Source organism: Eschrichtius robustus, chromosome 1 (genome assembly GCF_028021215.1).
Source record: "Eschrichtius robustus isolate mEscRob2 chromosome 1, mEscRob2.pri, whole genome shotgun sequence".
Taxonomy (NCBI): Eukaryota; Metazoa; Chordata; class Mammalia; order Artiodactyla; family Eschrichtiidae; genus Eschrichtius; species Eschrichtius robustus.
In genome coordinates, this window is record NC_090824.1 from 37,407,398 (window position 1) to 37,433,054 (window position 25,657).

Here is a 25,657-nt window from a genome sequence, read left to right on the forward strand (position 1 = left end):
CTGCCAAAACCAATTCTGCGGATGATAGAGTGCCAGCCATCCTTCGTTCTCATTACAGTCAAAAGTCGGCAGCTCCCCCGTTGACTTCACGTATTTGCTATTTATTCTTTGAAATCGAAAGCCTGGAAGAGAAGCTAATTAATTCCCTGCTGCCAGGAATCAAGGAGTCAGGGTTGGTGGGCGAGGGGGTAGTAGGGCAAGATTTACCTGAGCGGTTGTTTTGCAACCTTTGGGAGGCCAAGTATCTCAGTTCCTAGAGTCAGAGGGGAATTAAACACCGGGCCAGGCAGGAAGGGGGAAGCAACCTACCTCGTGGGGAGGTCGACATGTGGCTGTAAGCTTTGCTCAGTGAGGAGCTGAGGCTGGAGGAGCTGGGTGACTGGTCAGGGGTCAGAGAGCAAGAGACGGTAGATATAGAGTAGGTCTGTCTGATTCCAGATTGGTGATCTTCCTGCTCCAGCAAGGCATTACCTGAAGGAAGATGCCGAGGGCCTGGACAGAGGTGGCAGTGGCCCTGCCGTGGCCGTCTGCACGTGGCACACGGGTGGGGGGAGGCGGCATAGAAGTGGTGATTAGTTTATGTTTATTAAACTCCCCGTAGATGAGGGGCCCTCTTAGGGACTAAAATTTGAGTTAATCTCACTTTCTGACCATCTCCATGTGGGTATTTGTTGCTGCAGCTGAGATACACCATGTCGTGGTTTGAGGCAACTAGATACATTTCCTGTTTGTCAAGGCCACACTTTTGGGCCAGGGGGCCCTCTGAGAGTCCATTGAGTCTGCCTGCGTTCATCCGGCATTCAGCTGGAAGGCTTTCCCTTGCAGCTCAGTGACAGGGCTGGCTCTTGGGGGACAAGGACACCATGCACAGGTGAAGCCATGCTTTTAAGGTCTCACCAGACATGCAGATGTCAGAGCAACCCAGATCACTTTGGCCTCCCTTCTGGAGAACGGATGCACGCCTAATGGCTGAGCACACGACTTCCGTTGTCTCCTCTCAGGGCAGTGACTCGCGGCTTTTTTATGCTTTGTCCAGGTGTGTACCCTGCAGCTGCAGCACCCCAGGAGGCCGACAGCAGCAGGAAACTGGCTCATCTACTGAACGCTGTGACGGATGCTCTGGTCTGGGTAATCGCCAAGAGCGGCATCCCCTCCCAGCAGCAGTCCGTCCGCCTGGCTAACCTGCTGATGCTCCTTTCTCACGTCAGGCACGCCAGGTACAATCCCTTTGGGGGCTGCTCCACGGGGTGCGTGGTGGGAGGGGGCTGTGCACATGCCCAGAGGAGGGTGAAGAGCTTTGGAAGAAGGGTTTTGCAACTTTGAGATGGATAAGGCGGAACTGCCACCTTTAAGGGAAAATGAACCCCTGAAAGGGAAGGGGGTGCATCATCAGCGCACACACCTGTAACCAAAGACCGGCCACGGCGAGCACTGAATGTGGCATGGTCCTCATAGGAGCTTTTTATGGCGTCCTGTGTGGCTCATCTGGTTTTCAGTTGCTGGGGCTTTTAGCTTGTTTATGGAGCTCTGAAAGGGGCAGTTAGTTCCTCTCCTAGAGTGAACTGTCACCTCTTTCTGCACCACCCAGGGCTGGGGTCCTGAGGTCTTTTCCTGAAGAGGTTAAACCCAGCTCCTCTAGATCAGCTCTGAGGCTGGTGATTTGGGGAGGTACACAAAGGCTTCCCTAAGAGCTGTTCTTTTCTTACGATAGCATCAGGATGTTAAGAGTGAGACCTAAGAGAACTAGTGAGCCCAGTAGGTTGGGAAGGCAGGGCATGGGTAGAGTGTATTCAGGAAATGGAAATTGTGTGCGCTCATGGAGGGGGATGGTGTGCGATGATGGTTTCATGCTGGTACCGTGCGGCTCAGTGCTTGCTGTCACCCAGGAGGAGGGTAGCCCTGCCATGGGGCTGGAAGAGGGGAGATGAGGATGGAAGGTTGGTGCTCCCTCGAGGATGAGGGAAGTCTGGGGGTGGTGAGAAAGGACAACGCACACCTCAAGAATTTTACCAAGGGGGAGGAAATGGAAATGACCTCTGCCTCTGTTTCCTCTTTAATGATTACTCAGCACATGACCATTTGCAGAGCAGAAACAGTCCATCCTCATTAATCACAGATTCCCTATTTGTGAATTTGCCTGCTTGCTAAAATTTATTGGTAACCCCCAAATCAATACTCATGGCACTTTTGAGGTCATTCGAGGACACGTGCAGCATGGCGAAAAATTTGAGTTACCCATACTTACGTTACCAGCTCTCATACTGTAAACAAGGGTCCATTACGTGGTCTAGTTAGTGCCTTGTTTTGCCATTTTTGTGCTTTGTTGGGGATTTCACTGTCTAAAAATGACCCCAAGCATAGTGCTGAAGTGCTCTCTAGTGTTCCTAAGTGCAAGAAACCTGTGATGTCCCTACAGAAAAAATATACGTGTTAGATACACTTTGTTCAGGCATGAATTTTAGTGCTATAGGCCGTGAGTTAAATGTTAGTGAATGGACTATATGTGTTAAAGTGTCTTTATAACAATAACTCAGAAGAAACAAGGTTATGTATTCATGGGCTGATGAAAATGTTGGGACCAGGACCTCTCAGAACCTAACCCTGTATTTCTCCCAGTAGCAATGGTTCAGTGTTTGCAAAGACTGTGTAGACATAACTATGGTGAACAGCGAGACCCCATCACACTATGTGCTGGTGCTATCAGGCCATTGTGGGTGGGTGGTGGGACACCAAGGTCCATTGGACATTGTACTTGTCCTTACGTGTAGATCATTGGAGGAGACAGATGCAAGAACCATAGCTAGCAAAGGGCTGGAAGAAGAGCAGGGGCGGGGGTGGAGGACCGGCTCTGTCGGGGAAGATGTCAGACTTCCCTTGGCCGCTTCAGGAAGGAATCTCAGCACCTTTTTGTCCCCCTAGTAACAAGGGCATGGAACACCTGCTCAACATGAAGTGCAAAAATGTGGTCCCCGTCTACGACCTGCTGCTGGAGATGCTGAATGCCCACACACTTCGCGGCAGCAAGTCCTCGGTCACAGGGTCCGAGTGCAGCCTGGTGGAGGAGAGTGAGAGCAAAGAGGGCTCCCAGAACCCCCAGGCTCAGTGATGCCAAGCCCTGAGGTGTGGTCAGGCTGCAGAGGAGGGCAGAGGCTGAAGCGTGAACTCCAGCACAAATCGTGAGCCCCACCAGGAGGGGGCGGGCTTCATCGGCTTTCTGCTGTGTGATCCCTCATATGGCCCCTCAAGACCATCCTTCCCCGACCTCCCTACTTCCCAGGAGTCAGGGTGAGAAAGCCAGTGCTCCTTGTCACCAGGGGGCATGTTTGAGTGCAGAGTTTATGTCTTGCTTGGCCTCATGGGAGCTCATTGTGGTCCCTCTCACTTCCCATCTCCCTCCCACCCTTTGGAAAACATCTTCTTACAGCTTTTGGAATGACTGGTGGAAATCTGACTTGGAAGCGTTGTCAAGTAGAAAGGGGAGAGAATGTGGCACATGCACAGGAAGGGGACTAAGCTTTATTGTGCCACTTAACCTGCCCGCAGAATTAGTCCTTTGTATGCTGCCTTCTGGACCACTTGATTGTAGGATTGAAAACCACGACGGCAGTCAACTAACTGGTTCCACACACCTACCTCACAGGCCTGTGAGGACAGATGTCACGTATTGCTGTGACTCTATCCAAGGCCAGAGGGAATGTGACCTAGGGAACCAGTGGTCAAGCTGAGATGCGAGCCATGTTCATCCCCCAAGACCTTGCTGCCGCCTTCATGCAGGTTTACCCCTCTTGGTTTGCATTCAGAAAGCCTACAAATTACTTGGGGTGTGTGTGTGTGTGTGTGTGTGTGTGTGTGTGTGTGTGTGTGTGTGTGTGTGTGTGTGTGTGTGTGTGTGTGTGTGTGTGTGTGTGTGTGTGTGTGTGTGTGTGTGTGTGTGTGTGTGTGTGTGTGTGTGTGTGTGTGTGATCACCTTCATGGAGAAGTGTGGAGATTTAAATACCCCTACCCCTGGAATTGCCCTTTGTTAAAACTCTCTTGTCCCAAGGGGCCCAGTGTGTGTGCTAGAGAAAGGACCAGTGTTTGCAGGAATGGGGTTTCTCCTGTGGGTGTGGGTCACAGCCACAGTGCTCCCCTGGGGCAGCCACAACCGCCACATCAGCCACCCAGGGGAGACAGGGGCACTTCAGGTTGTGTGTGTGAGGCATGCTGTTGCACGGAAGGATGAACAGCTACACACACGTCAGCGTGTCAGGTTCAGGGCCAAACCGTATAGATGGGGTGAGCGTACCACTTGAACAAGATTGTGAACTCTATTTAAAAAAGAGAAATATTTAGGGTAAGTATTTATAGCAAGAAAATTCTTTTATACCCTAGGGCTCTTCTAGAATATTTTCTTATCAGAACATTTATATGGTGGGCTGGGTGAAATAAAAAGTAAGATATTAGTTCTTATTCCAAGTGGAACATAAATAGGACACGGTGACAAAGCACCTCTGAAATTACAATTTTAACTCACTTTTTAAAAACCGAAATTTTCATACAAATTTTCAGGAACATAGTGAATGCATAAAACGAGTTACATCTATACTTTGGAAGAGAGTAGTTAAATAATCATGTGTGATTTTTGCAATGTTTTTAAAAATTACCTTGTGATAGGAGATTAAACACACTTTTTGAAAATAGTAAATACAGAAATGTGCTAGCCACAGTAAACCAAAGTCATTAGGAAGATTACACTCAATAACATAAGGTTGGTTTCTGCCAGTGTGATCTTGAATAATTCTTAATTTTGATATCAGTGCAGTTTTACTAAAAAAGTTGAGCAAAGCTGTATCAGAAACTCTTGGCCATGTACCTAGAGAACACACCGTTGTCTGTATTGAGGTGATTTGAAATTATTCTTAGTGACTTGATGTTGCAGCCTCAGCAAGATTGAGTACAGCAAATATATGTGATTTTGTAGGAACGAGGGAACCAGTGTTTTTCAGCAGGTCAATTTTCTTTCTTTCCAGCCAGTTTAGGAGCCCCCATGACAAACAAGGGGATGGAGGCTAGAGAGTGGGAAGCGGGAGGCAAAGGAAGGCAGCCGTGAACAGTTATTTGCCAATGAAATTCTCTTAATTGCATTTAAAGAAGAGACTCCCAGGTTGAAAAAGCAAAAATAAAAAAACAAAAACAACACAGAATGAGGTCGAAGCCGCAACCCCATTACTATGTAGTGAAGTTTTGCAGGTTGGATTTGGACGCCAAGGTAGGCAACCAATTTGTCTCAGGTGTCCCAGCACCTGTCTGCGCCGCACCCTGTGTGTCACCCGCACGGTGCACGCTCTTATGAAAACTCCTCCAGTGCCCACTGCCCATTTTCCACAGACACTCCTGCATGCTTCTTGGCGCTGCTTGTTTCACTGCATTTGGATTTAGCCCATGAGGAGCATGCATGTAACACTTTTGGTCATTTCTTCTTGGCTGTGGTCTCACCTAGGTGTGCTGAGGAGCCCGGTCAGTCAGTCCAACCTGAGAGGCTGCCCTGGTGCAAGGCTGTCTCTTAGACTGGGGTCTGGGCCAAGTAGGCCACTGAGATAATAAGGTCTATAGTTTAAAGGTGTTCTTTGTTTTGTTTTGAGTATTCTAGGGCCCTTTCCCCCTTTCAGATGAAGTGTGTGAATCTCTGTTCCCAGCAGCTCCAAACGTGTCCTCTAAGGATGACAAAGTGCAAAGTCAGGCTGCTGTTTTTCTGGGTTTTGAGTAAAACCTCCATGTCCATTTTAAAGATTAGCCATTTCTCATTAATAGTGCTTTCTTTAAAAAAAAAAAAACAAAACCAAAACATAGTGCTTTCTTTTAAACGTCTTCTTTTGGGGGAGGGTATCTACCCACCCAAATGGTCCATGGGCAACTTAAATTTCTCCCATAGCTAAGCACAGTGTTTTCAAGTTCAGTTTTTAAAAGGAATTAATTAGAGAGGATAGGACCTGACAGCTGTAAATAAGAATTAAATTGAGTATTGGAAAAAAAAATAACCCACCCAACTACATTTTATGTATCATGGAAAAGGGATGCTCAGCTTTGCCTTAGACTCGTATGGTGAGATTCCTTTCCTACATTTTGGTTTGTAAGTGATCATGTAATACGCCAAACTTAGTTGTGGGAGATGAGTGAGATTTGAGCTGAATTCCAAAAACATGAGTGTCTAATATGGGAATCATAGAGACAAATTTTAATGATAATTATCATGGAATATTCTTAATACAGAAACCCCTAGCGCAGTGTTCACGCAGGTTCCTGGGAGAGCTGGCAACCGCTGAAAAGGACCCACATGGGCCACCCCAGGAGGGCCGCGCAGTGAGTTGTCCACGTTCCGACTGCATCTCCCTCTGTCCCCACCACATCCTCTCCTTGTGGCCTCAGGCCTGTCACATGCTCAATTGTCCACCAGGACTAACTACAAAGGATTCAACCCTAAAATAATTTTTGAAGAGATTTATCTTCAAAAATTGTGGTGGGAGCAGCAGATTAAGTTGTCAGCTCAAGAACGTTTCTGGAGGGTCTTAACTATTAAAAACAAAACCATGCAACATCAACAAAAGCTATTCGGTGAGACAGTCTTTATCTGGATTACTTCCTCTGCTAACTCAGCTGGAAGACCAATTATTTTCAGTTTCACTTAAAAAATATCAGTTCCCAATTCTTGGCAGAGCTACGTTATATATTCATATCTATAAGCTATGTTGAAGCAATTCTAGAATGTTCTAGCATGCGAACGAGTTTGGTTGTTGTTTAAATCTGCTAAGAAACTTGCATATATTGATACCTTTTCAAGTTCAAAGGTGAACCTTCAGTTTCTAGTCTATTTTGAAACGAAACATTTTTATTTAAGATTTGACACATTTCTTTAAACTGCTCAAAAATCTTAAAAAGACATAATAAAGGTTATATGAAGGAAATGATAAAAATACATTGTTTAGTACCCAAAAATAGTATTTGCGGAACATTGTGTGCCAGGCGCAGTGCTCAGTGCCTCATACATTCATATTTAATCTTCATACTAATTGCTGTTATCCCAGTTTTGTGGCTCTGGAACCTAGAGTCTAAGCAAACTTGCTCAAGGTCACGCAGGGAGTAAGTGACAGAGCTGAAAGTAATCATGCGGTTTAAAAAAACTAAAGGAAGAATACTTTTAGACTGCAGAATCCATTCGTCAAATGCAATCTGACATGCACGGCTACTCTGGTTTAAATGGCTCCATTTCCAGAACACCCTGTAGAAGAGAGTTCAGTCCCATCTTTTGTATACGTGTAAATTAAAGCCCAGAGGGGTAAATGGACCTGCTGAAGGTCATAAAACTACGTAACGGCAAAACTGGGACCAGAATTCAGGTCTTCTGCCTGCCTGGCCAGCACCGCTCCTGCTACAGACTTGCTTCTGCTGCTTGAGCTGCGTCTCGGTGCATAGAGGAGACACGGTTACGTTATGGTTGCCTTCTACTGTACCCTCTGCCTTCTCAGCTTAGATGGGGTCTGCGTGAACCTTTACAGAATAGCAGCAGGTGGGGAAAAATAAGATGAATTACATCATTCCTACCCTCCCATCCTGGGCTCATAAGCTCGTGGGTGGCACTGCCGTCACCTCCTCCTGTCATCATTTTCCCCTGATGTGTTGCCGTGAAATAGATTCCCTGGAAACTTACCCGTGTAAAATTCTCTCACCTTTTAGGCACTGATGCTTCCCCGTGGAGTCTAGTCTACTGCAGTGCAAAACACATGCATTTATTCTTTACAGCTCTCCAAGTTGCTGGAACTTTGGCTCAAAGTGGCAGCTCAAAGATGTGCATTCTCTGCGGTGTTATTCTTGTAACCCTTTTTGTTGTGTTGGAGTCAAGGATCCTTTTTCTTTTCTTTTTTTTGAATGCCGAGGGTCCTATTCATTTGTGGGGCCAGTCGGTGTTATGTGATGGTGGGCTTCCTTTAAGGGAAGGACAAAGCTCTGACGATATGCTAGCCCAGAACAGTTCCTGTAACTCTACAATCTGTGCTGCTGCGTTTCTCTTTCTGTGCTGGGTGTCTAAGTGCCATGACTGTAGGTCCTGTAACGTTGTTATTCAGTGGTCCTGTGTACCTCAGAGCCCACTGGCTGGCTATAACTTGTCATTTTTTTCAGATGAATGCTCTGTACCATTAAGCAGGCTTTTAAATTTGGGCCTTTTGACAAATGAATGTCTGCTGTTGTGTGAAAGCAGATTTTGAAACCTGCTTTCCATTCCTCCAGGTACTACTTTTTCTTTGCTGTGTGCCTTTAATGTCTATGGAACTGTTGCAGAAAGAAGTTTAATGTGACATAGCTAAATAAAGTGTTTTTTCATAATTTTGGTTTTAAAAATGTATTTGTTGGGAGTATAAGAACTTTCAGTAATTAGGCTAAGTAGTCAGTGTTCCCATTCTATTCTGAATTCTATTCTGTTTTAGGTTTGCAGAGCCCTTTAAGAATTTGATGAAAAGCGCAGACACTCTTCCTGGACAAAGGTACATAAACAAAATGCTTACATACAATTTCGAGAGTTAAGAATCTCTGACTTAAACTGCTGAAGACTTTTTAAACAGCAGCAATTTAATCTTTAATCAGCTAATCTCACACCTGTGATTTATGACCAAAGGCACTGTATGCTCAAGTAAAATGCAGCTCACAAATATGAAAATCCTGGTATGCAATGCATCAGTTTGGGGGGTAATTTTCTGTAATTACCTCATTTGAGTCAATTAGTATTATACCCCATGAGGGACGGAGAGAAAAGTAATTCCTTCATACTGACGCTAACTTAATGCCAAGGGTCACTTGAAAATTTCTCTTGCACGTGGGGAATGGAAGATGCAAAATCTCTTGAAGGTGTAAAACACAGATTATTTCATAACAAGAGCTGGGGAACGCACTGAGCTGTGGGTGAAGGAAGCCTTCCCTGGGGTAGAAGCCTGGAGTACAGACTCAAGACTCAAAGGCCTCTATCCTGAGAGTTGGTGTGCATCATTAGACTTGAAAATGCAAATAACACTCTCCTTTCTCGGCAACTTGGACTTGCCCCAGAGTCCCTCCTTACAGGCAGAAAAGGTCTCTAGAATAGTCACCTCCTTTGGGCTGGAAAGAAGGGAAGGAGGTAGAGATTCTGCCTTTCGCCTCTGGAGAACCAGGAGCAAGGACCTTCTAACCAACTCAATGGCTTAAAGAAAAAGTTTGGGTAATATTTTCACTTAAATTTCCCTCTACGGTTATTGTAATCCATGAAAAGAGACGGATTATTTTAGAGTTAAAAGAGACTTTGAGGTTGCATGATAAAGCAGTACCTTTGTGTCCATATCACTTCCAACAATTTGGTAAAGGGAAGACAGTTCTCTTCAGCTGGTCCCTTTACATAAAGCTACTGGTGAATTGCACACATCCTGGGGTGTCTGACCCACACAAGGGCCACCAGTGCTGAAGTCTGGCCTTCATCTACTGACAAGCTTCCTTGGCTTCCCCAAGGTTTGCACTTTGCAGAGAAGGAGAGAGAGACCAAGATTGCTTCGAGTCCATGGTGTCTCCCGAGTGTCAAGAGATGCAGGTTTAGGAGCAGGTAGGTAACTGAGGAACTGGGTCAGTAACTTCTTTTTTTTTTTTCCATATTCTTTTCCATTATGGTTTATTACAGGATATTAAATATAGTTCCCTGTGCTATACAGTAGGACCTTGTTGTTTATCCATTCTCTGTATAAAAGCTTACACGTGTGAACCCCAGCCTCCCACTCCATCCCTCTCCCACCCCCTCCCCCTTGGCAACCACATCTGTTCTCTATGTCTGTGATTCTGTTTCTGTTTCATAGATATGTTCATTTGTGTCATATTTTATTTTTCAAAAAATATTTATTTGGCTGCGCCGGGTCTTAGTTGTGGCACACAAGATCTTTAGTTGAGGCATGCAGGATTTTTAGTTGCGGCATGCGGGATCTTTTAGTGGCGGCATGTGGGATCTTTAGTTACGGCATGCAGGCTCTTAGTTGCGGCATGCGGGATCTAGTTCCCTGACCAGGGATTGAACCCGGGCCCCCTGCATTAGCAGCACATAGTCTTAACCACTGGACCACTAGGGAAGTCCCTGTGTCATATTTTAGATTCCACATATAAGCGATATATGGTATTTGTCTTTCTGACTTACTACGTCATTTAGTGTGATAATCTCTAGCTGCATCCATGTTGCTGCAAATGGCATATTTCATTCTTTTTTATGGCTGAGTAGTATTCCATTGTATATATGTGCCACATCTTCTTTATCCATTCATCTCTCAATGGACATTTAGGTTGTTTCCATGTCTTGGCTGTTGTGAAGAGTGCTGCTATGAACATAGGGGTGCATGTATCTTTTTGAATTATAGTCTTCTCTGGATATATGCCCAGGAGTGGGATTGCTGGGTCATATGGCAACTCTATTTTTAGTTTTCTGAGGAACATCCATACTGTCTTCCACAGTGGCTGCACCAACTTACGTTCCCACCAACAGTGTAGGAGGGTTCCCTTTTCTCCACACCCTCTCCAACATTTGTTATTTGTAGACTTTTTAATGATGGCCATTCTGACTAGTGTGAGGTGGTAGCTCATTGTAGTTTTGATTTGCATTTCTCTAATAATTAGCGATGTTGAGCATCTTTTCATGTGCCTGTTGGCCATCTGTATTTCTTTGGAGAAATGTCTGTTTAGGTCTTCTGCCCATTTTTTGATTGGGTTGTTTTTTTGTTGTTGAGCTGTATGAGCTGTTGTATATTTTGGAAATAAAGCCCTTGTTGGTCTCATCGTTTGCAAATATTTTCTCCCATTCTGTAGGTTGTCTTTTCGTTTTGTTTATGGTTTCCTTTGCTGTGCAAAAGCCTGTAAGTTTGACTAGGTCCCTTTTGTTTTTATTTCTATTGCCTTGGGAGACTGACCTAAGAAAACACTGGTAAGATTTATGTCAGAGACCATTTTGCCTATGATTGCTTCTAGGAGTTTTATGGTGTCCTGTCTGTCTTATGTTTAAGTCTTTAAGCCATTTTGAGTTTATTTTTGTGCATGGTGAGAAGCTAACTTCACTGATTTACATGTGGCTGTCTAGCTTTCCCAGCACCACTTGCTGAAGAGACTGTCTTTTTCCCATTACATATTCTTGCCTCCTTTGTTGAAGATTAATTGACCGTAGGTGTGTGGGTTTATTTCTGGGCTCTCAATTCTGTTCCATCACACTCTCTGTTTGGGTGGGAAATAGACAGTGGTGCTGGAAATGGAAAGCAGACGGCTTTGTCTGTAACGTTTGTTAAACACTATGTGTTAGTTCACTCTGGAGGGAGCTGGGAATACGAAAATCTGGGTGAAATGATCCTTTCACGTTCACCTTCCACACTGTGCTGCCCTCATCACCTCCTACAGCATTGGAGGCTCAGGCACGGGGTAATCACCTCCTATACAGGTGTTGGTTTCTAGATCTCATAAAAGTTATTCTGTACAAAGATAAATAAGTAGAATATAAAGCTTAGCTCAAAATCTGTAAAACCCGCAAATCCCCTCAAATATTTAAAAAATAATTTTTGCTCTATGGAAGATTACACATAACGTTTAACTGCTTTGTAATATAATCCAGTACGACAAAAGTATGGCTTTTTTGTTTTCTTTTAATGAGAAACATCTGAGTTGTACATACCACAAACAAACAGCTTCAAGTCTCTGGACCAACCCCCCCACCCACCCGTGGCCAAACAGTTAAACAAAACCTGAAGCACCACTTTTTAAATGTGAAAAGTCTTTTATAAAATTAACTTACAAAAATGTCCCTATCAAGTCTGTAGTTTGTTTGTTTGTTTGGCATTTACTGTACATCATTAGTCAAAAAGCTCAAGCTAAAATCTGATTTTTTTAAAAAAATCAAAGTTTACATTATTCATACAGATTCTGCATTGTTAAAAAATATGCACAAATAACCACATCCATGCAATATAATTTCTTTAAAAATTTAAAGCAATATAAAAGAGCAGACCTAAGTACTGAGCAGAACATTTTGGTTTTATAACCTGTAGCTCCAAGATTGCTGCTGATTGAAGTAAAATTAACTCTAAACATTTTAAATATGATTGTTTCAATCAATCAGCCAAGGGTGCGTGTGAGTTTCTGAACCATTTCTGAGGCGGACTCTGCTTGCTTGTTTCTGTAACGTGTATTATGTGATGAACACTACTGTTCACTGACCATATTCACTACATGTTAATAATGTGGTTTGACAAATCAGAATTCACAAAGTGCTTGGCTCTTCGGGAAACTGCAGTTTCCAGACATCCCGAAACCAATCAACTAAGCTTTGCCAAACTGCCCGGGGTGATGGGCCGCCCAGGTTCCCTGCCCTGGGGGAAGATCATTTGAAAGCTGCCCTGGGTCCTGAGAGAGCTCTCTCCGGTCACGCCCAGAGGGAGGTGTCTGCAGCAGGTGGTCCCTGGACCAATGCTCAGAGTCACCCACAGATGGGTCTGGGGCTGTGAGTCGGGCACTGCGCAGAGGCTGGTGGGGGCGGTGCTGCGGCCGGGCGGCCTCTAGGTGGGGGGTGGCCCGTTGGTGTACCGCAGCATGGGGTAAAAGGACCTGGCAAAGTTGTTGGCCTGAGTGCAGCTGTAGTCCTCTTCGGAGGAGGGCAGCAGGCAGGCCAGGAACAGCAGCAGCAGCAAGAGCAGCTGGAGGGGCAGCGCCGCCCTGATCACCCGCGAGACGAAGGAGCGCGCGGGCCGCGAGCTTTCAGGGCCGGCGGGGCTGGGCGCCCTGGCAACAGAGGAGGTCGAGAGCTGATCCGGAGGTTCCGGAGGCAAACCCCACTCCCGTGACCTGACCCCCCCTGCTTGCGTAAAGACAAACATCAGGACCTGAGATTAAAACGGGGCCAACGGCTGGGATTCAGCTTTGGAAGGGAAGCCCAGCCCCTTCCAAATGGAAGAAAACAAGCAAACCAATTTTTCCAAAGACCTTAAGAGTGGCATTGGCAAGCCTGCTGAGGGGAGAGGAGTGTGGGACAGGGAACCCATTGCCGGTGTTGTAATGCTGTTACCTGCTGGCTGTCTTGTTCTTGTCTTTTGTAGTTATCTCTGCTCTGAACTGCTAGATAAAAATAATCCAATTAGTAAACTGAAGATAGTTTAGTCCTGTCAATGATAAAACGTTCCTCCTTCTTAAATTATACATCTTTGTTAGGTTGTCTTCCTGCCAAACTTTTGAGCCTAGAGTAATACATTTGAGATTACACTCTCTGAAGTAAGAAATAATTCAGTTAAACTAGGGAGAGTTTCACGTTCCAGCCTGTTGACCCGTTGCCACGGAGAGATCAGGAAGCCCCTTCAGCAGTGCCAGGAGGGCTCCCAGCTTCCACAGCCAGCACAATCCCACCAGGGAAGAGTACTGAGCACAAGACAGCCTTTCCATTAGGTCTTTAAAAGTTGTTTTTTTTTTTTTTTTAAATCTTTGGAGTAAGCCGCTCTACTGACCAGCAGGTTGAAGCAGAAATCTGTGCTATCATGAAATACTGGATGGGGCCTAAGTCCCTGTCATCTCAATAACTTTCAAGAATAACCAGTGTCGTTCGCCTGGCAGAAGGGGGCTCTCACCTTGGCTTGGGGAGCTGGCAGAGGTGTTGCTGGAGGCTCTCCGGGGTCTGCTTCGTCCAAGCTGGGCAGAGGTGAGTCTGGGTTCTGAAATCCACACCCCAAGAGTTCAGTTCGGGGAAACAGAAGGCTCTGAATAGTCTCAAGAGCACAAAAACATGGTTCCTGCAGGTTCTTCATTGTACCGCTCATCCCTTCCCCACTGTGATCCTTCTAAAAGGAGGGGCTCTTCTGGTGCGCTCACTCCCCCCTCTAACAGGGCCTTTCTCAGATGACAGGGGATGGAAACAAGGTGAGGCCGGCCACTTGCATTAAAAACCCAGAGCACACATCAGGAGGGGGACACAAACAGCTGGACAGTGAACTCGCGGTGGGTGATGTAATCACGTGGCCACATAGTCTGGGCTGCACGGGAGGAAAGATATATACTCTGGGATGGAGGGGAGGGGCTGCCCTACGTCTGGTGAGTCCATTTGTTCTGAGCTGGATCACATTTTAAGACAAGAAGGTAGACAAATGAGAGAGTGGTCAGAGGAGAGTGACCAGGACAGGGAGAGGACCAGAAACCATCACGTGAGAACAGTGAAGGCATGAAGGCAGAAACGACGGAAGGACCCGGCTTGTTTTCCATACCCCCAGCCACACTGATGGGTACCGTTGCTGCCTCCCTCTTGCAAATGACAAAGCGGCTTTGAAGAGCTTTGGTAACTTGTTAGGGCCACACAGCACAAAGGGGCACGACTCCTCTCTGACCGCTGCCACGTGCTTGCGGCCTCCCTCCCCAAGCAGGGCTGCCACGCTGCTTTCCCATTTGCATACGTTTTTATATTTAGAAGCTACAAGGGGACTCACCTGGCTTCGCTGCAAGGACACTAAGTCTTGGGACACTTGCTCAAGCAGCTGTTTGAGTTTCTTCTCAATAACATGGACTTTCTCTTCAGCCTCAATGTAGTCTTCTCTGTGCCCCTTGATAAGCAGGCTGCTGGAAATCTCTTGTAAGGAGTTTACTTGAGGTTGACGCTCCACTAGCTCCTTTTCCAGTTGCTAAAAATAAAAACGTGTGTCAAACAGTTGCTTACTGAAAGGGAAGCTAGTGTGGCCGGAAGAAGCTTTCTCCGTGCCAGGGAAGTTCCAGGATGAGTGGTGGCTGGTACCCAACTCAGAACCACCTTCTTCTACCTGCCTGCCTGTCCTCAAGCCTGGCATCACTTAGATAGCAAGGTGGTTACTCTCTACCCCTATTTTTTTTTTTTAATTCCTTCTCATTCTGAAGACGATAGCGATGCTGGAGAAGTTAGAGGAAAGGAGTGAGGGGGGTGTTGTGGGAAGACTAGGTCCTCATCCCCGACGGCAGGAAGTTGAGGGAAAGTCTAAAGTGGACAAATTGAGAAAGCGCAGCTTACGTGTACCATTGAGAAATCTAAGGAATCACGTCAATCTGCTTGTGCCGTCTTGCTCGACGTCTAATGTGGTAGCCGCTGGACAACGTGTGGCTACTGAACGTGATTAAAAGCTCAGTTTTAGTCACAGCAGCCACATGTCAAGCGCTTGGGTGCTACCATGGCCAGGAGCTGTTACCCTGGACAGTGCAGCTATGGGACATTTCCATCACTGCAGAAAGCTCTATTAGACAGAGCTGCTCTGGACACGGGGGCTTGACAAAGATTTTTAGAACAAAAAAATATTTTTAAAGCAATGACCAGTGTTTTGATTAAATTTAAAATGTTTAAAACTAAACCACACACACACACACACAAAACTAAACCACACACAAATATATGGATAAAAATGTCACCTTGAGTGCAAGTGAGAATACATGGGACTCACCTTGGCTTGCTGGTGAGATAAATATATGAAAACACAACCACCCTCCCAGAAGAAAGAATGTGTATGTGGCTATGGAAAACCCATACAGCTCATCATGACTGCCAGGTGACTGAACACCATGTTTCCTCCCAAATGAGCTGTATTCCACAAGGGAAAAATACTTCAAAGGGCCTTCAGTTTCTCAGGATCCTGCCAAACGCCTCCATCACCGGTTCCTGAGAGTCCTGAAGACTTCCTGCTCTGGACCACGGCTCTTCGTTCCTGCACTCACCCTGCTTTGGAACAGCGCAGGGATACTCAGTAGACACCAACCAGAACACGAGGGCAGAACACCATGTGGGCGCTGTTTCCAGAAACGCCAGGCGAGGCCACTTAAGCACTGACCTCCTGAGGAGGCCAGTGGTAGCGCAGGGCCCCTTAGGAGGAGACTTACCAGGAGCTCCTCGCGACATGCCAGGAGGGGCCGGGGGTCTGCCTCTGGGTCAGTGACACGAGCCTTCTGCCGCCGGCTCTCGGCGCTCGCTAACCACAGCAGCAGGCTTTGGCTCAGCTGGTGAAAGTCCTTAAAAACAGCAGACGTCAGAGCATGTCCCTTTCTTAGACTGTGAAGGCAGGTGTGCTGGGAAGCAGCGTGCCATTGCTAATCCATCATCGTCATTTGCTCTGCTGGTCCTTATCCAGTGAATACAAGGGCCAGACTTAAACTAAATGCCAGGGCCCCCAAAGGAGGGAAAGCAGGGCAGGAGCGCACTCGGCCCTGTCCCAGGAGGCACGCTGAATTCTGCCACGTTAAAAGTGCTAGCAGAAAGGTGGGGCTTCAGAACACCCCACCTGATATTACTAGGAAGAGCACACAAATTATTCAACACATCTGCTGGATTCACTGGTCAAGGGAGACACCCCAACAGGACAGGCTATGGCCCAAAGACAGTGCTGCATGTGGTTGCTGATGGGCTCCTGTTTCCTAGGATGGGGTCAGAGCTCACCTGTTGGGCATTTACTGTGTGGCCGGTGCTGGGTCAAGGTTATATGCATTTAGTCCTAAAAAGAACCCTGTGAGGTAGGCCCCGGAATTATTCCCATTTTCCAGATGAGAAAACTGAGGTCTAGAAGGTGCAGTGTTTTCCCCACAGTCACACGGCTACTAAAACTACAGAGCTGGGTTAAACTGCTCCTTGTTCTAGGGCCAGGTCTCTTAACACTCTTCTATCCAGTGTTCCTGGCAAAAGGACAGACACAGGGCAGTGTTGGTGTGACACTTCCAACCTACTGGAACGCTTGCTGGAACCCTTACAGTACGGGTGGGTCTGGGCAGCACAGTGGGAAATGCAGGGCAAGCATCGGGTCTCTGAGACAGCAGGCGGGCCGCTTTGGAAACAAACGGTAAAGCACATGCTTCCTAACACAAACCATATTTGGCTGTGTGAAAGCAGCCTGAAGATGATAAACATATCTCTTCTCCCGCCCACGTGGGCCTGGCTGTGCTCGGGACTGGGCCTTGGGCACCGGCTGGGTGCTGAGTCGCCGTACCTGGCACTGCATGAGTGACAGCCGTAAGCCCTCTCTCCAGCTCTCCACCGCACCCTGGGCCGCATCCCAGCGCAGCCGCAGCTGGCCGACTCTATCCTGGAGCTCTTTGGAGTCGGTGCTCTCAGCTTGCAGAAATTCCTTGCTGCTCACGTTGACAGAAACCACTAAGGCCTTGTGGGTGTCAAAGGCTTTTAGTATCTCCTACCGCAGAGGGAAAAGACTGGGTCAGGCACTCTGTAAACAGTGATGTGGGGTTCATTTTGAACCTCAGTGGGGAACGGATCTTCCAAACACTTCTCTAAGCCGTGGCCCGGGATACAAGAGCAACGTCGCCTGTCATTGGCTGGGAAGCCTCAGGTAAGGGAGCTGCCTTACAAGGTCACGACTTGGCTGGCCAGATGACTGGGCTGAGGGACGTGGACCAACTACACCGGAGGCCTGAATAGACCCTGCTGGCCTCTGTCTGGCTTAATAACATTTCTGGATCAGATTAAAAGTCTTCTACATACAGCACACATAGTTATCCTGCATTCGCCCCAGCGTATCGCAGAAGTGTTATTCCTTAGGATGAATGGTAACCCCTGATATATCAGTGCACAAAGTAAAACAATAGTACAAATGTGAAGACTGCCTGGATACCCCAAAACTCCTATCTTGGGTCTTCTCGGGAGCCCAGGCTCATGTTCAGAGCACCCCCAAAGTGCAGGGCTCAAACTGCCCCTCCCCTCCTCCCTGGCTGTGGGGGTGACAGCTCCTAACTGCGTAGCAGAGTAACCGATCAGGCCGCAGTCGGTCAGTAGGTGCGCTGTCCTCCTTCTCACCCTCAGCGCTCCACCCCCCGTCTTGCCTGCATACAGTTTGGAAGGGTGTTTTTAGGCTGCCTGTCCATGGCCACTGGGGGGGGTCCCATAAGAGTCTAGGGGTCCCTCAGCAGTCAGATGGGAGCCAAACCTCCCCAGCACTGCTCTGGGCTTTGGGATCATCTGGAGATGCTCCTCTGCGTGAAAATACAAATCTTCACCTGTGTCCTTGCCAGTTACAGAAATGAACTGCGAGAGGCCACTAACCACACACCGTGTGCGAGCCGCCCCCGACGCGGCTGGCAGAGGATCTGATGTGCACACGCGTTCTGAAGTCCTCTTGCCCTCCACGCCCTCACTCACCTTCAGCCTCTTCACCCGGAGTCCCATTTCCTGCATACCAGAGGGAGGCTTTGCCAGCTTTAACGTTTCCAGCTCTGCTTCAGTTTTTTCCAGCCACGTGGTGATGTCGCTGATATCAGAGTTCAGCCGCTGCAAGTTCTGTTTTATTCTGAGCTTACTGTCAAGTTCTTGCGCTTGGATCAACTGCCATCTATCAAAGGCACCTGGAATAAAAAGCCGCCAATAAAAAGCAGCAATAATGCAAACAGATTTCTCTGCTTCCAACTAATTCAGCGTCACAGTGATAAAACCTGCAGGGGATGCTCCACGCCGGAGCCTCGGGGTTTGGGGGTCATCACGTCCCCCAAGTGTGGAACAGCACGTTTCCCTCGCTCCGGTTCAAGGCCTGGGCTGCTGCGCTCCCACACGGGCCGGGACGAAGTAGGGAGCCGCTAGGAGGCCCAACGTGTTGCCAAGATGCACTGTGGTCCCAGGTTCAGCACTCCGGTTCATGCTGTATTTAAGGCACTCTCCCCTCTGTCCATGAACGATCAGGTCGATGCTATGCACTTGACTTTAGGCTCAGCTGAGTCATGACTTTTCTGGTCTCTCGAGGAGACACCCGACACACCTCTTCGATCATCATCTTCGTGTCTGATCTTCACATACAAGCGAAGTCATGCAGGTGAAAACAGACCCTTTATCATGAGGCTCATTTTGTTGATATTTAGAGAATAAATAACAAATAGGAATTTGTTCATAAACACAAGTCAGCTGATTCTAAAATAACAGTGGCTGCTATAGGCCAAGTTCAGCAGTTTTGGTGAATTATGTAAGTTGGTCAATTCCTAATCAATGTTCTGTTGAGCAGTGCCTTAAAGTAAATGTCCAGCTAACCCAAAACACCGTCTCTCCCTCATAACAATGGCCCAATCTAACTGTACCTGACTGCTGCCCGGTGAGAGAAGCCAGGCCCTCGTCCTCCTGCTGTGGGCTGCCGGTCGGGACTCTTGGCTCTTCTTTGCCACCTTCAGTCCCTGGAGACAACAGCAGCTTTACCTAGAATGAGACAATTTTTATGTTACCATCTATACATTTTAAAGGCTGTCTGAAGAATGTCTTGGTTCATATTAACAGGTAAGAAATGAAGATATAAGGAGCCCTTTCCTTCGAAGGGTAACTTGCTGGTAATACAGAGGCACTTTAGTGTATGGGTAGCATTTATAAGCAGCAGAGCTGATGGCAGAAATAAAGCTTCAGCAAAGGCGCAGGGGGAGGGGTAAGCAGGTGAGATGTCAATATTGGGAATAAAATGGCCTGATTTAATTTGAGGCTTCCTAACGCTCCTCAATCCAACCATGCAAAAAGACTTAAAAACAATCGTTGAGCTTACCAGACTGTTATTGTGTTAGCACTTTTACATTTGCACAGTATTTTACAAAATTTTAGTTGTCCCTCCCAGTCACTCCATAGAGCTGGTTGGCATTATTATCACCGGGAATCGGAAACAGAGCACAAACCTGCCTCCTAGGGTCATTCATTACCAAGCGTTTATCTTTCACTGTACATATTGACTCTTGTGTTATCACAGAGCTGACTTGGGCTGTTATCTCAGGACTTTCCAAAAATAAATGTATCTTTTTTTTTAAGAAAACTCATGTTTTTTGGATTGTGTCCATATGGCCTATTTGTGTGGAATGAAAAGAAAAAAACAAAAAACCTTCAGATTGGTGGTTGCAGACACACACACACACACACAAAGGGCTGAGCTTCTGAAAGTGGCCAGGTAAGGAACACAAGCATAGTTACCGGAAGAGGCCAAACCACATGGTCCTGGATGCAAAGCAAAGGTGAGGTGCTGGGGGCTCTCTCTCTGGGACTGTCAGGTCTTAGTCGGCACCACAGAGGGACAGATTAAAAATGATAACTGCTTGCTAAGCAAGAGGAAGAGTTTCCGAGTTGGGCACGGGCCACCCATTATCAAATGATTGGGCTCTGACCGTGTTTAGGCAGAACCTTCTCCAACTATCTAGCAACGTTCACTCCTCCACACAGAGGGCACGCTGACAACCAATCTAGTGATGCTCACATCACTTCTGGTTTCTCTAAGAGATGACACTAAAAAATGTGCGAGACGTCTTAATTTCAACTTGCTCGTCACTAATTCTCTGTACCAAGGATGATCTGGGGCCAACCTTAAATCCTCCGCAGGCTGGCCCGCAACAGCTGCGTAGCCAGATCATGGCAAGGGCTCACATTGCCTGAGGAAAGTGCAACTAAGAGGGAACAGTCACTGGTTTAACAACAACGACAAACTATATACAGTAGTGATAACAACAATAACAATAATGGTGACCACTTCGAGGGCCTTCTTTATACCTTCATACACATTAATCCTAACAACAATTATGTCAGGTAGGTTTATCCTCAGGTGAGGAAGGCTTACAGAGGCAAGGTAAAGTGTGTATGGTCCTAGAGCCATTTACTGGTAGGGCAGGGAATCAAACCCAGGTCAACCACTGCACACTGTCAAACCTTTCTGAATAGGAAGTCACGATTTTCTGAATAGGATGTGTAGTCAAGGTAAATATATCAAAGGTTTGGGAGCTCAGGAGTGGCTCAGGAAGGCCAGCACTTTGTTTCTCCACTGTTTGCACGATGACTGACTCAACAGTAATAATCCCTGTCATAGCGCATCAACACTCAAAGACGGTGTTTGGCCAGACAGCTATCTCTAAGTCTACTCAGTTATGCCAGAGTTCTCATGAAGTATGTCACCACGGGAAAACCAACCCAAAATATGCCTGGGGAGTGAGCACATACAGCATACACCCAAAGCTCCCTCTCTTTAAATATTTTAACTATTACTCATGCACTTGGGTTGTGCTCTCAGTGGGGTCAAGACTTACGTAGGCTGGTTTATAAGGGGTGCTGGAATCGGAGGGGATGGGTTGGACATTCCTGTCACCTCCCATTTGTTTGTAGCGACGCTTGCGGCAGGGAGGGCTGTCAGGAACATGCCACGAGTGGCCTTCAGAAATGGATTTACCTGAAATAAAAAAAATAGCAAGTGACAGTCCATTCTCTCCAACCAAAGCATCCATATTTAGTTACACAAAAAAGGTCATGGGTAACATGGCATCAGGTTATAGTATAACATGAGTTCTGCAGCTTTCCTTGCAAAGCATGCATGTTTGCAAAATGTCAGTATGTCCCAGAAGGGAATGAAATGAGACTCATGCAACTGAGCGACACTGGGCCTTCACTAGATGGGTTCACAATGGAGCACGACAAACACATGATCTGCTGCGGGATGAGTGGCCTTTTGGAGCCGGGGGCTCTAGCGGTGGGGGGGCACTGGCGGCAAGGCCGGGTTTGGGGGCCAAGAGGACTGAAGGCCTCTTAGGAGTGAGGGAAGAGTGAACATCAGGATGGACTAGGGGACCAAAGGGCCGCTCGTGGCTCTCCCCAACCACTGCAGGTGGGGATGGGGCAGGGAATGAAGATCAGAGCTGCAAGTCAAGGAAAGGGAGGTGTCTTCTCCTGTGGCAAAGGCAACAGTACCCTCTCCCCCCCACCTCCCCACCCTCTTCCCAGGAAATCACCGTAAGCAGGGTAGTAGTTCTATACCAAGCCACCATGAAGAAAGCTTGGCCCATGCCAAAGGGCTTGAGTGAGATGGAGAGAAAAATAAAAATTTAAAAAGGCACCTGAAAAATTCCCTTCTGCACAGGCCTGAAGGGGAGGAGAGGGAAGGCGTGGAGACTGCTCTGGTCTGGGAGGGTTTTGTATGGAGCACGAAGCTATGTGTGAGTACGGCAGTGCAAATACACCATGACACAAGGACCAAGGCGCATGGTGTCCACAGAAGGCAGAGGTCAGACATGACACGGGAGCGAGGTTTAGGATGCAGTGTGCACCACAGGACGCTGCCATGTTGAGACGCATGCACGGGCAGGGGCCTACCAGAAGACGCTTTCAAAGTTTTTGTGGTCATTTTAAGATATGCCTCAGGATTTTCAGGGATTTCTACATCTGAAAAAGAACAATGTCATTTTCCTCACTGCAGGCATCTGTAGATGAATGCCCAAGTATTAAGTTAAAACAGTAGAAACATTGTCACCTGGGAGGAGAAAAGTGACTACCCTTTATCTGTTTTATTAAAAAGCTTTAAAGAACCAGAAGGATTTTTTCAGTCAACTCCTGACCGTCCGAAACAGCGGCGCGGGAGGGGAACTGCGTAGAAAGGACAGAGACACTCAATCTACTGATATTCTGAAAAAGTCAATTGAAAAGGCCACTGATGAGCCTCCCGTCTATCAAGGGCCATCAGCAAACAGCCTTCACGTCCCGACGTGGACTTTGTTTATTTTTCCCTTTCATTCCACCAGGAATAGGCATGAGCCAGCTCTCAGGTAGGTCAAAGGCGGGCAGGACAGACACAGGAAGCCACAGGAAGTCTGGGTCGGCCACAGCCCGGACTCTGACCACCGAGAGCTGGCCGTGTTGCTCAGGTGCTAAGGACTTAGCCGTGCGGGTCCATACCTGACAGCGCACTGTAGTATGGGCCCTCCTCGTCTTCTTCGTGAGAGGAGGAGCCCCCCACGTCACCTGTGTGATCCCACTCCAGCGGGATGGAATCCACGCTGACGGGGGTCTCACAGCCGGAGCGCTCGGGCCCTGGCGCCGGGGGCACCAGGTGACAAAGGGACTGAGGGGACGAGGGCTCCTCGCTCTCTCTCCTTTTACGCCAAGAGTCGTCCTGTATCTCTCTGGGGTCTTCCACGTCCGTTTCATTCTCAGAGGCTTCCTTTTCATCTTCCAAGCCCTAGAACGGGGGTATCCAGTTTTCAGAATTAACCACTGGGAACTGGCGGCTTCTGAGTAAGTATTGGCTCTATATTAGTAAGTGTGGAAAGAGCACACTTTTCAACTCAGCTTTTTAAAGCAGACTCACAGATACAGAGAACAAACTAGAGGTTACTAGTGGGGAGAGGGAACTGGGGAGGGGGCAATATAGAGGTGGGGGACTAAGAGGTACAAACTATTAGGTATAGGATAAGCTACAAGGATATACGGTACAACACAGGGACTACAGCCAATATTTTATAATAACTATAAATGGAGTACAATCTTTAAAAATTGTGGATCACTATACTGTACACCTGTGACATATAATATTGTACAGCATAACAAAAACACAGTGTTTTTTGTTTTAACCATAGAATAAATCATTGTTAACCATGCACAGTAAGTTTCCCAATTCTTTAATAAAAGTGGAGTCAAACATCAACCTCGGCTGGCCCAGCAGCCCCGCGTGAGGGGCAGCCCCTTACCGACGCGTGGGAGGTGAGCCGCCGGTGGAATCGGGAGACCCTGCCAAACACTTCCTGGCAATAGCGGTGCAGCTCCTCCAACTCATCCTCAATCAGCACGGCGTCCAGGGGCTCGCTCTTCTGAATGAGCTGCTCCCCAAAAACGATGAGCTGATCAATCTTGTTGGTATTTAGTGTAATTTCCTGCTGGAAACCCTATTTAGAATATGAGAAAGAAAGGATTTCAAACTCTAGCTTCATCAGTTTTTAACTAAGTGACTCCAAAGATTTAAGAATTTAAAATGATCATACGTATGTATTTTTTTCTTCCCCCTTCTGGGCACTGACTTTTCCAGTTAAAATGATTCTAAAGGTCTGACATGGATGAACCTTTACTGTTACTGGGTGTGAGGGACAGACCTTGTCTTATTGACGCTTGGTAGAATCAGAAAATTTCCCATAGTGAGTCGCCACCGGGCATTTCTGCTGACACAGTAATAATGCTCATTGGTGCCGTTATACCATGGAAGGCAAATTTCCATTTCTCAACCGCTTATAAAATTTAGCCACGGAGGGAATTATAGTGCAATTAAAGTGTAGTACAGACATTTGTGACAGTGGGAGAGAAGATACCTGTTCCTGGTCCCACTCTTTCTTTCTTTTTTTTTTTTAAATGAGAGGTCTTTTATTTTTTAAATTTATTTCTAAAATATTTATTTATTCATCTGGCGGCGCCGGGTCTTAGTTGCAGCATGTGAACTCTTACTTGTGGCATATGGGATCTAGTTCCCCGACCAGGGGTCGAACCCAGGCCTCCTGCGTTGGGAGCGTGGAGGCTTACCCACTGGACCACCGGGGAAGTGCCCTGACCCCACTCTTGAGGGAGAGTTTCCTCCTGCTACAGCCCACAGGTTGCACTCAGACTCAAGTGCTGGAGAAACAGCATCTTATGAAGTTCTGTCTGGAACCGCAAGAGCGTTCTCCCCTTGGATGATTACATATGACGAAGAGAATAAAGGGCCTCGTTCCAATACCCCTTGACTGTAAGGAACAGTATCCTTGCTTGTGATAACCTGCAGTACACAGGTGGATGCAGTCTGGCTGCTCTGACACTCCTGGAACCTGCTCTCAGGGTATCAGGTGAAGTCTGCACGTGGCCAGCTCTCCTCTGCCTAGGTGCACTCTGCGGGGAGGAGCTAAGGAAGCAGGCCTTACGTTCAGCTGGCGCATCTTGTCGTCGGCGTCGCTCTCCGAGAAGTGCTCCACGTTGGTCAGCTGCAGGTCCATCTCCGTGAGCCACACCAGAATGCTCTCCCTGGTCCCCTCGAATTCTTCCCTTTGGTTGGTGAAATGCTGCGAAAGGGTGAAAAAAATCATGTTTGTGTTGATGGCATAACGGGAGTTCAGGCAGACAGCAAGGTCACTCTCAGAAGAGGGGAAAGGGAGCCCAGGGTACCCCCGGAGGCCCACACGGCCAGGAGCCTGGGGTCTGGTCCTGGCTGTGGGATACCAACGAGCCCCCTAAACTTCCCTGAGTCTCAGCATCTGCTGGTAAACGAGGTGTGGGAACGTTGACCGTGACCTCTAAGGTTCGTGCAGCATTTGAAATTCTATAATTCTCTAGTTTAAGTCAGTGATTTTCCCAGTCTGTCCTCTGGGGAACACGCCCCTCTCAAAGTCCAGCCAGGCACTTGCCTATTTTCAACTGTTAGCCTCCTGTGGGAGCTTTTGCTTGACAGAAGGATTTAGTAGCTTCAGGATGGAAAAGTATTGATCTCGGGGTTGAGCCTGGACTAGTGCCCCATTTGCCTTCACTGATATAATTCCCTATGTATTTCTTCAAAAAAAGAAAACCCAGATTTATCACTTCCAATGAAGGAGGCCTCTTGGGTTACCACCTCATAGATGGGTAGCTGATTCTCAAACAAACATAGTGCCCAGTGAAGGTTTAGGCTGGTCACAGTCAAATCAAGTCAGCAGGAGATAAAGAAATTAATGCAAGGGGGCTGTGGAAAAGCTAGCCCATTTCTTCCTGAGAGGGTTAAACAAAAAACCCAGATTTTCCTCTTCTTAGAATGGTTTCAAGAGTGCTCTGCCTTAAGAACAGAAGCAAGGATTAAAATTACTTCCTGTAGCCACAACCCACACCGGTCCTGTCAGTTTACACCTGGACTCACAAAGGTTGACATATGATGTCTTCTGAATCACAGAAATCTAA

General features: G+C 47.2%; 2 protein-coding genes across 5 annotated transcripts in view; one reads left to right on the plus strand and one right to left on the minus strand.

The window, feature by feature from the left end:
* The window catches only part of ESR2 (estrogen receptor 2), a 46,152-nt gene extending 42,376 nt beyond the window's left edge, over positions 1 to 3,776 (plus strand). The window contains exons 7-8 of the mRNA XM_068544263.1: positions 1,037 to 1,217; positions 2,920 to 3,776. Coding sequence (XP_068400364.1) covers positions 1,037 to 1,217; positions 2,920 to 3,106 — 368 coding nt within the window. The 3' untranslated portion in view covers positions 3,107 to 3,776. The remainder of the gene's footprint in view (positions 1 to 1,036; positions 1,218 to 2,919) is intronic.
* Positions 3,777 to 11,843: 8,067 nt separating this feature from the next.
* The window catches only part of SYNE2 (spectrin repeat containing nuclear envelope protein 2), a 273,887-nt gene continuing 260,073 nt past the window's right edge, over positions 11,844 to 25,657 (minus strand). For 2 of the 4 annotated variants that reach the window (XM_068544299.1, XM_068544278.1), the window contains 13 exons: positions 24,655 to 24,792; positions 23,461 to 23,655; positions 22,670 to 22,952; positions 22,091 to 22,159; positions 21,034 to 21,173; positions 19,069 to 19,183; positions 18,146 to 18,348; positions 16,983 to 17,183; positions 15,886 to 16,014; positions 14,478 to 14,669; positions 13,629 to 13,712; positions 13,076 to 13,125; positions 11,844 to 12,792 (listed from right to left, as the gene is read on the minus strand). In XM_068544299.1, coding sequence (XP_068400400.1) covers positions 12,570 to 12,792; positions 13,076 to 13,125; positions 13,629 to 13,712; positions 14,478 to 14,669; positions 15,886 to 16,014; positions 16,983 to 17,183; positions 18,146 to 18,348; positions 19,069 to 19,183; positions 21,034 to 21,173; positions 22,091 to 22,159; positions 22,670 to 22,952; positions 23,461 to 23,655; positions 24,655 to 24,792 — 2,022 coding nt within the window. In that variant the 3' untranslated portion in view covers positions 11,844 to 12,569. The remainder of the gene's footprint in view (positions 12,793 to 13,075; positions 13,126 to 13,628; positions 13,713 to 14,477; positions 14,670 to 15,885; positions 16,015 to 16,982; positions 17,184 to 18,145; positions 18,349 to 19,068; positions 19,184 to 21,033; positions 21,174 to 22,090; positions 22,160 to 22,669; positions 22,953 to 23,460; positions 23,656 to 24,654; positions 24,793 to 25,657) is intronic. The other 2 variants (XM_068544289.1, XM_068544308.1) reach the window with 2 other exon arrangements.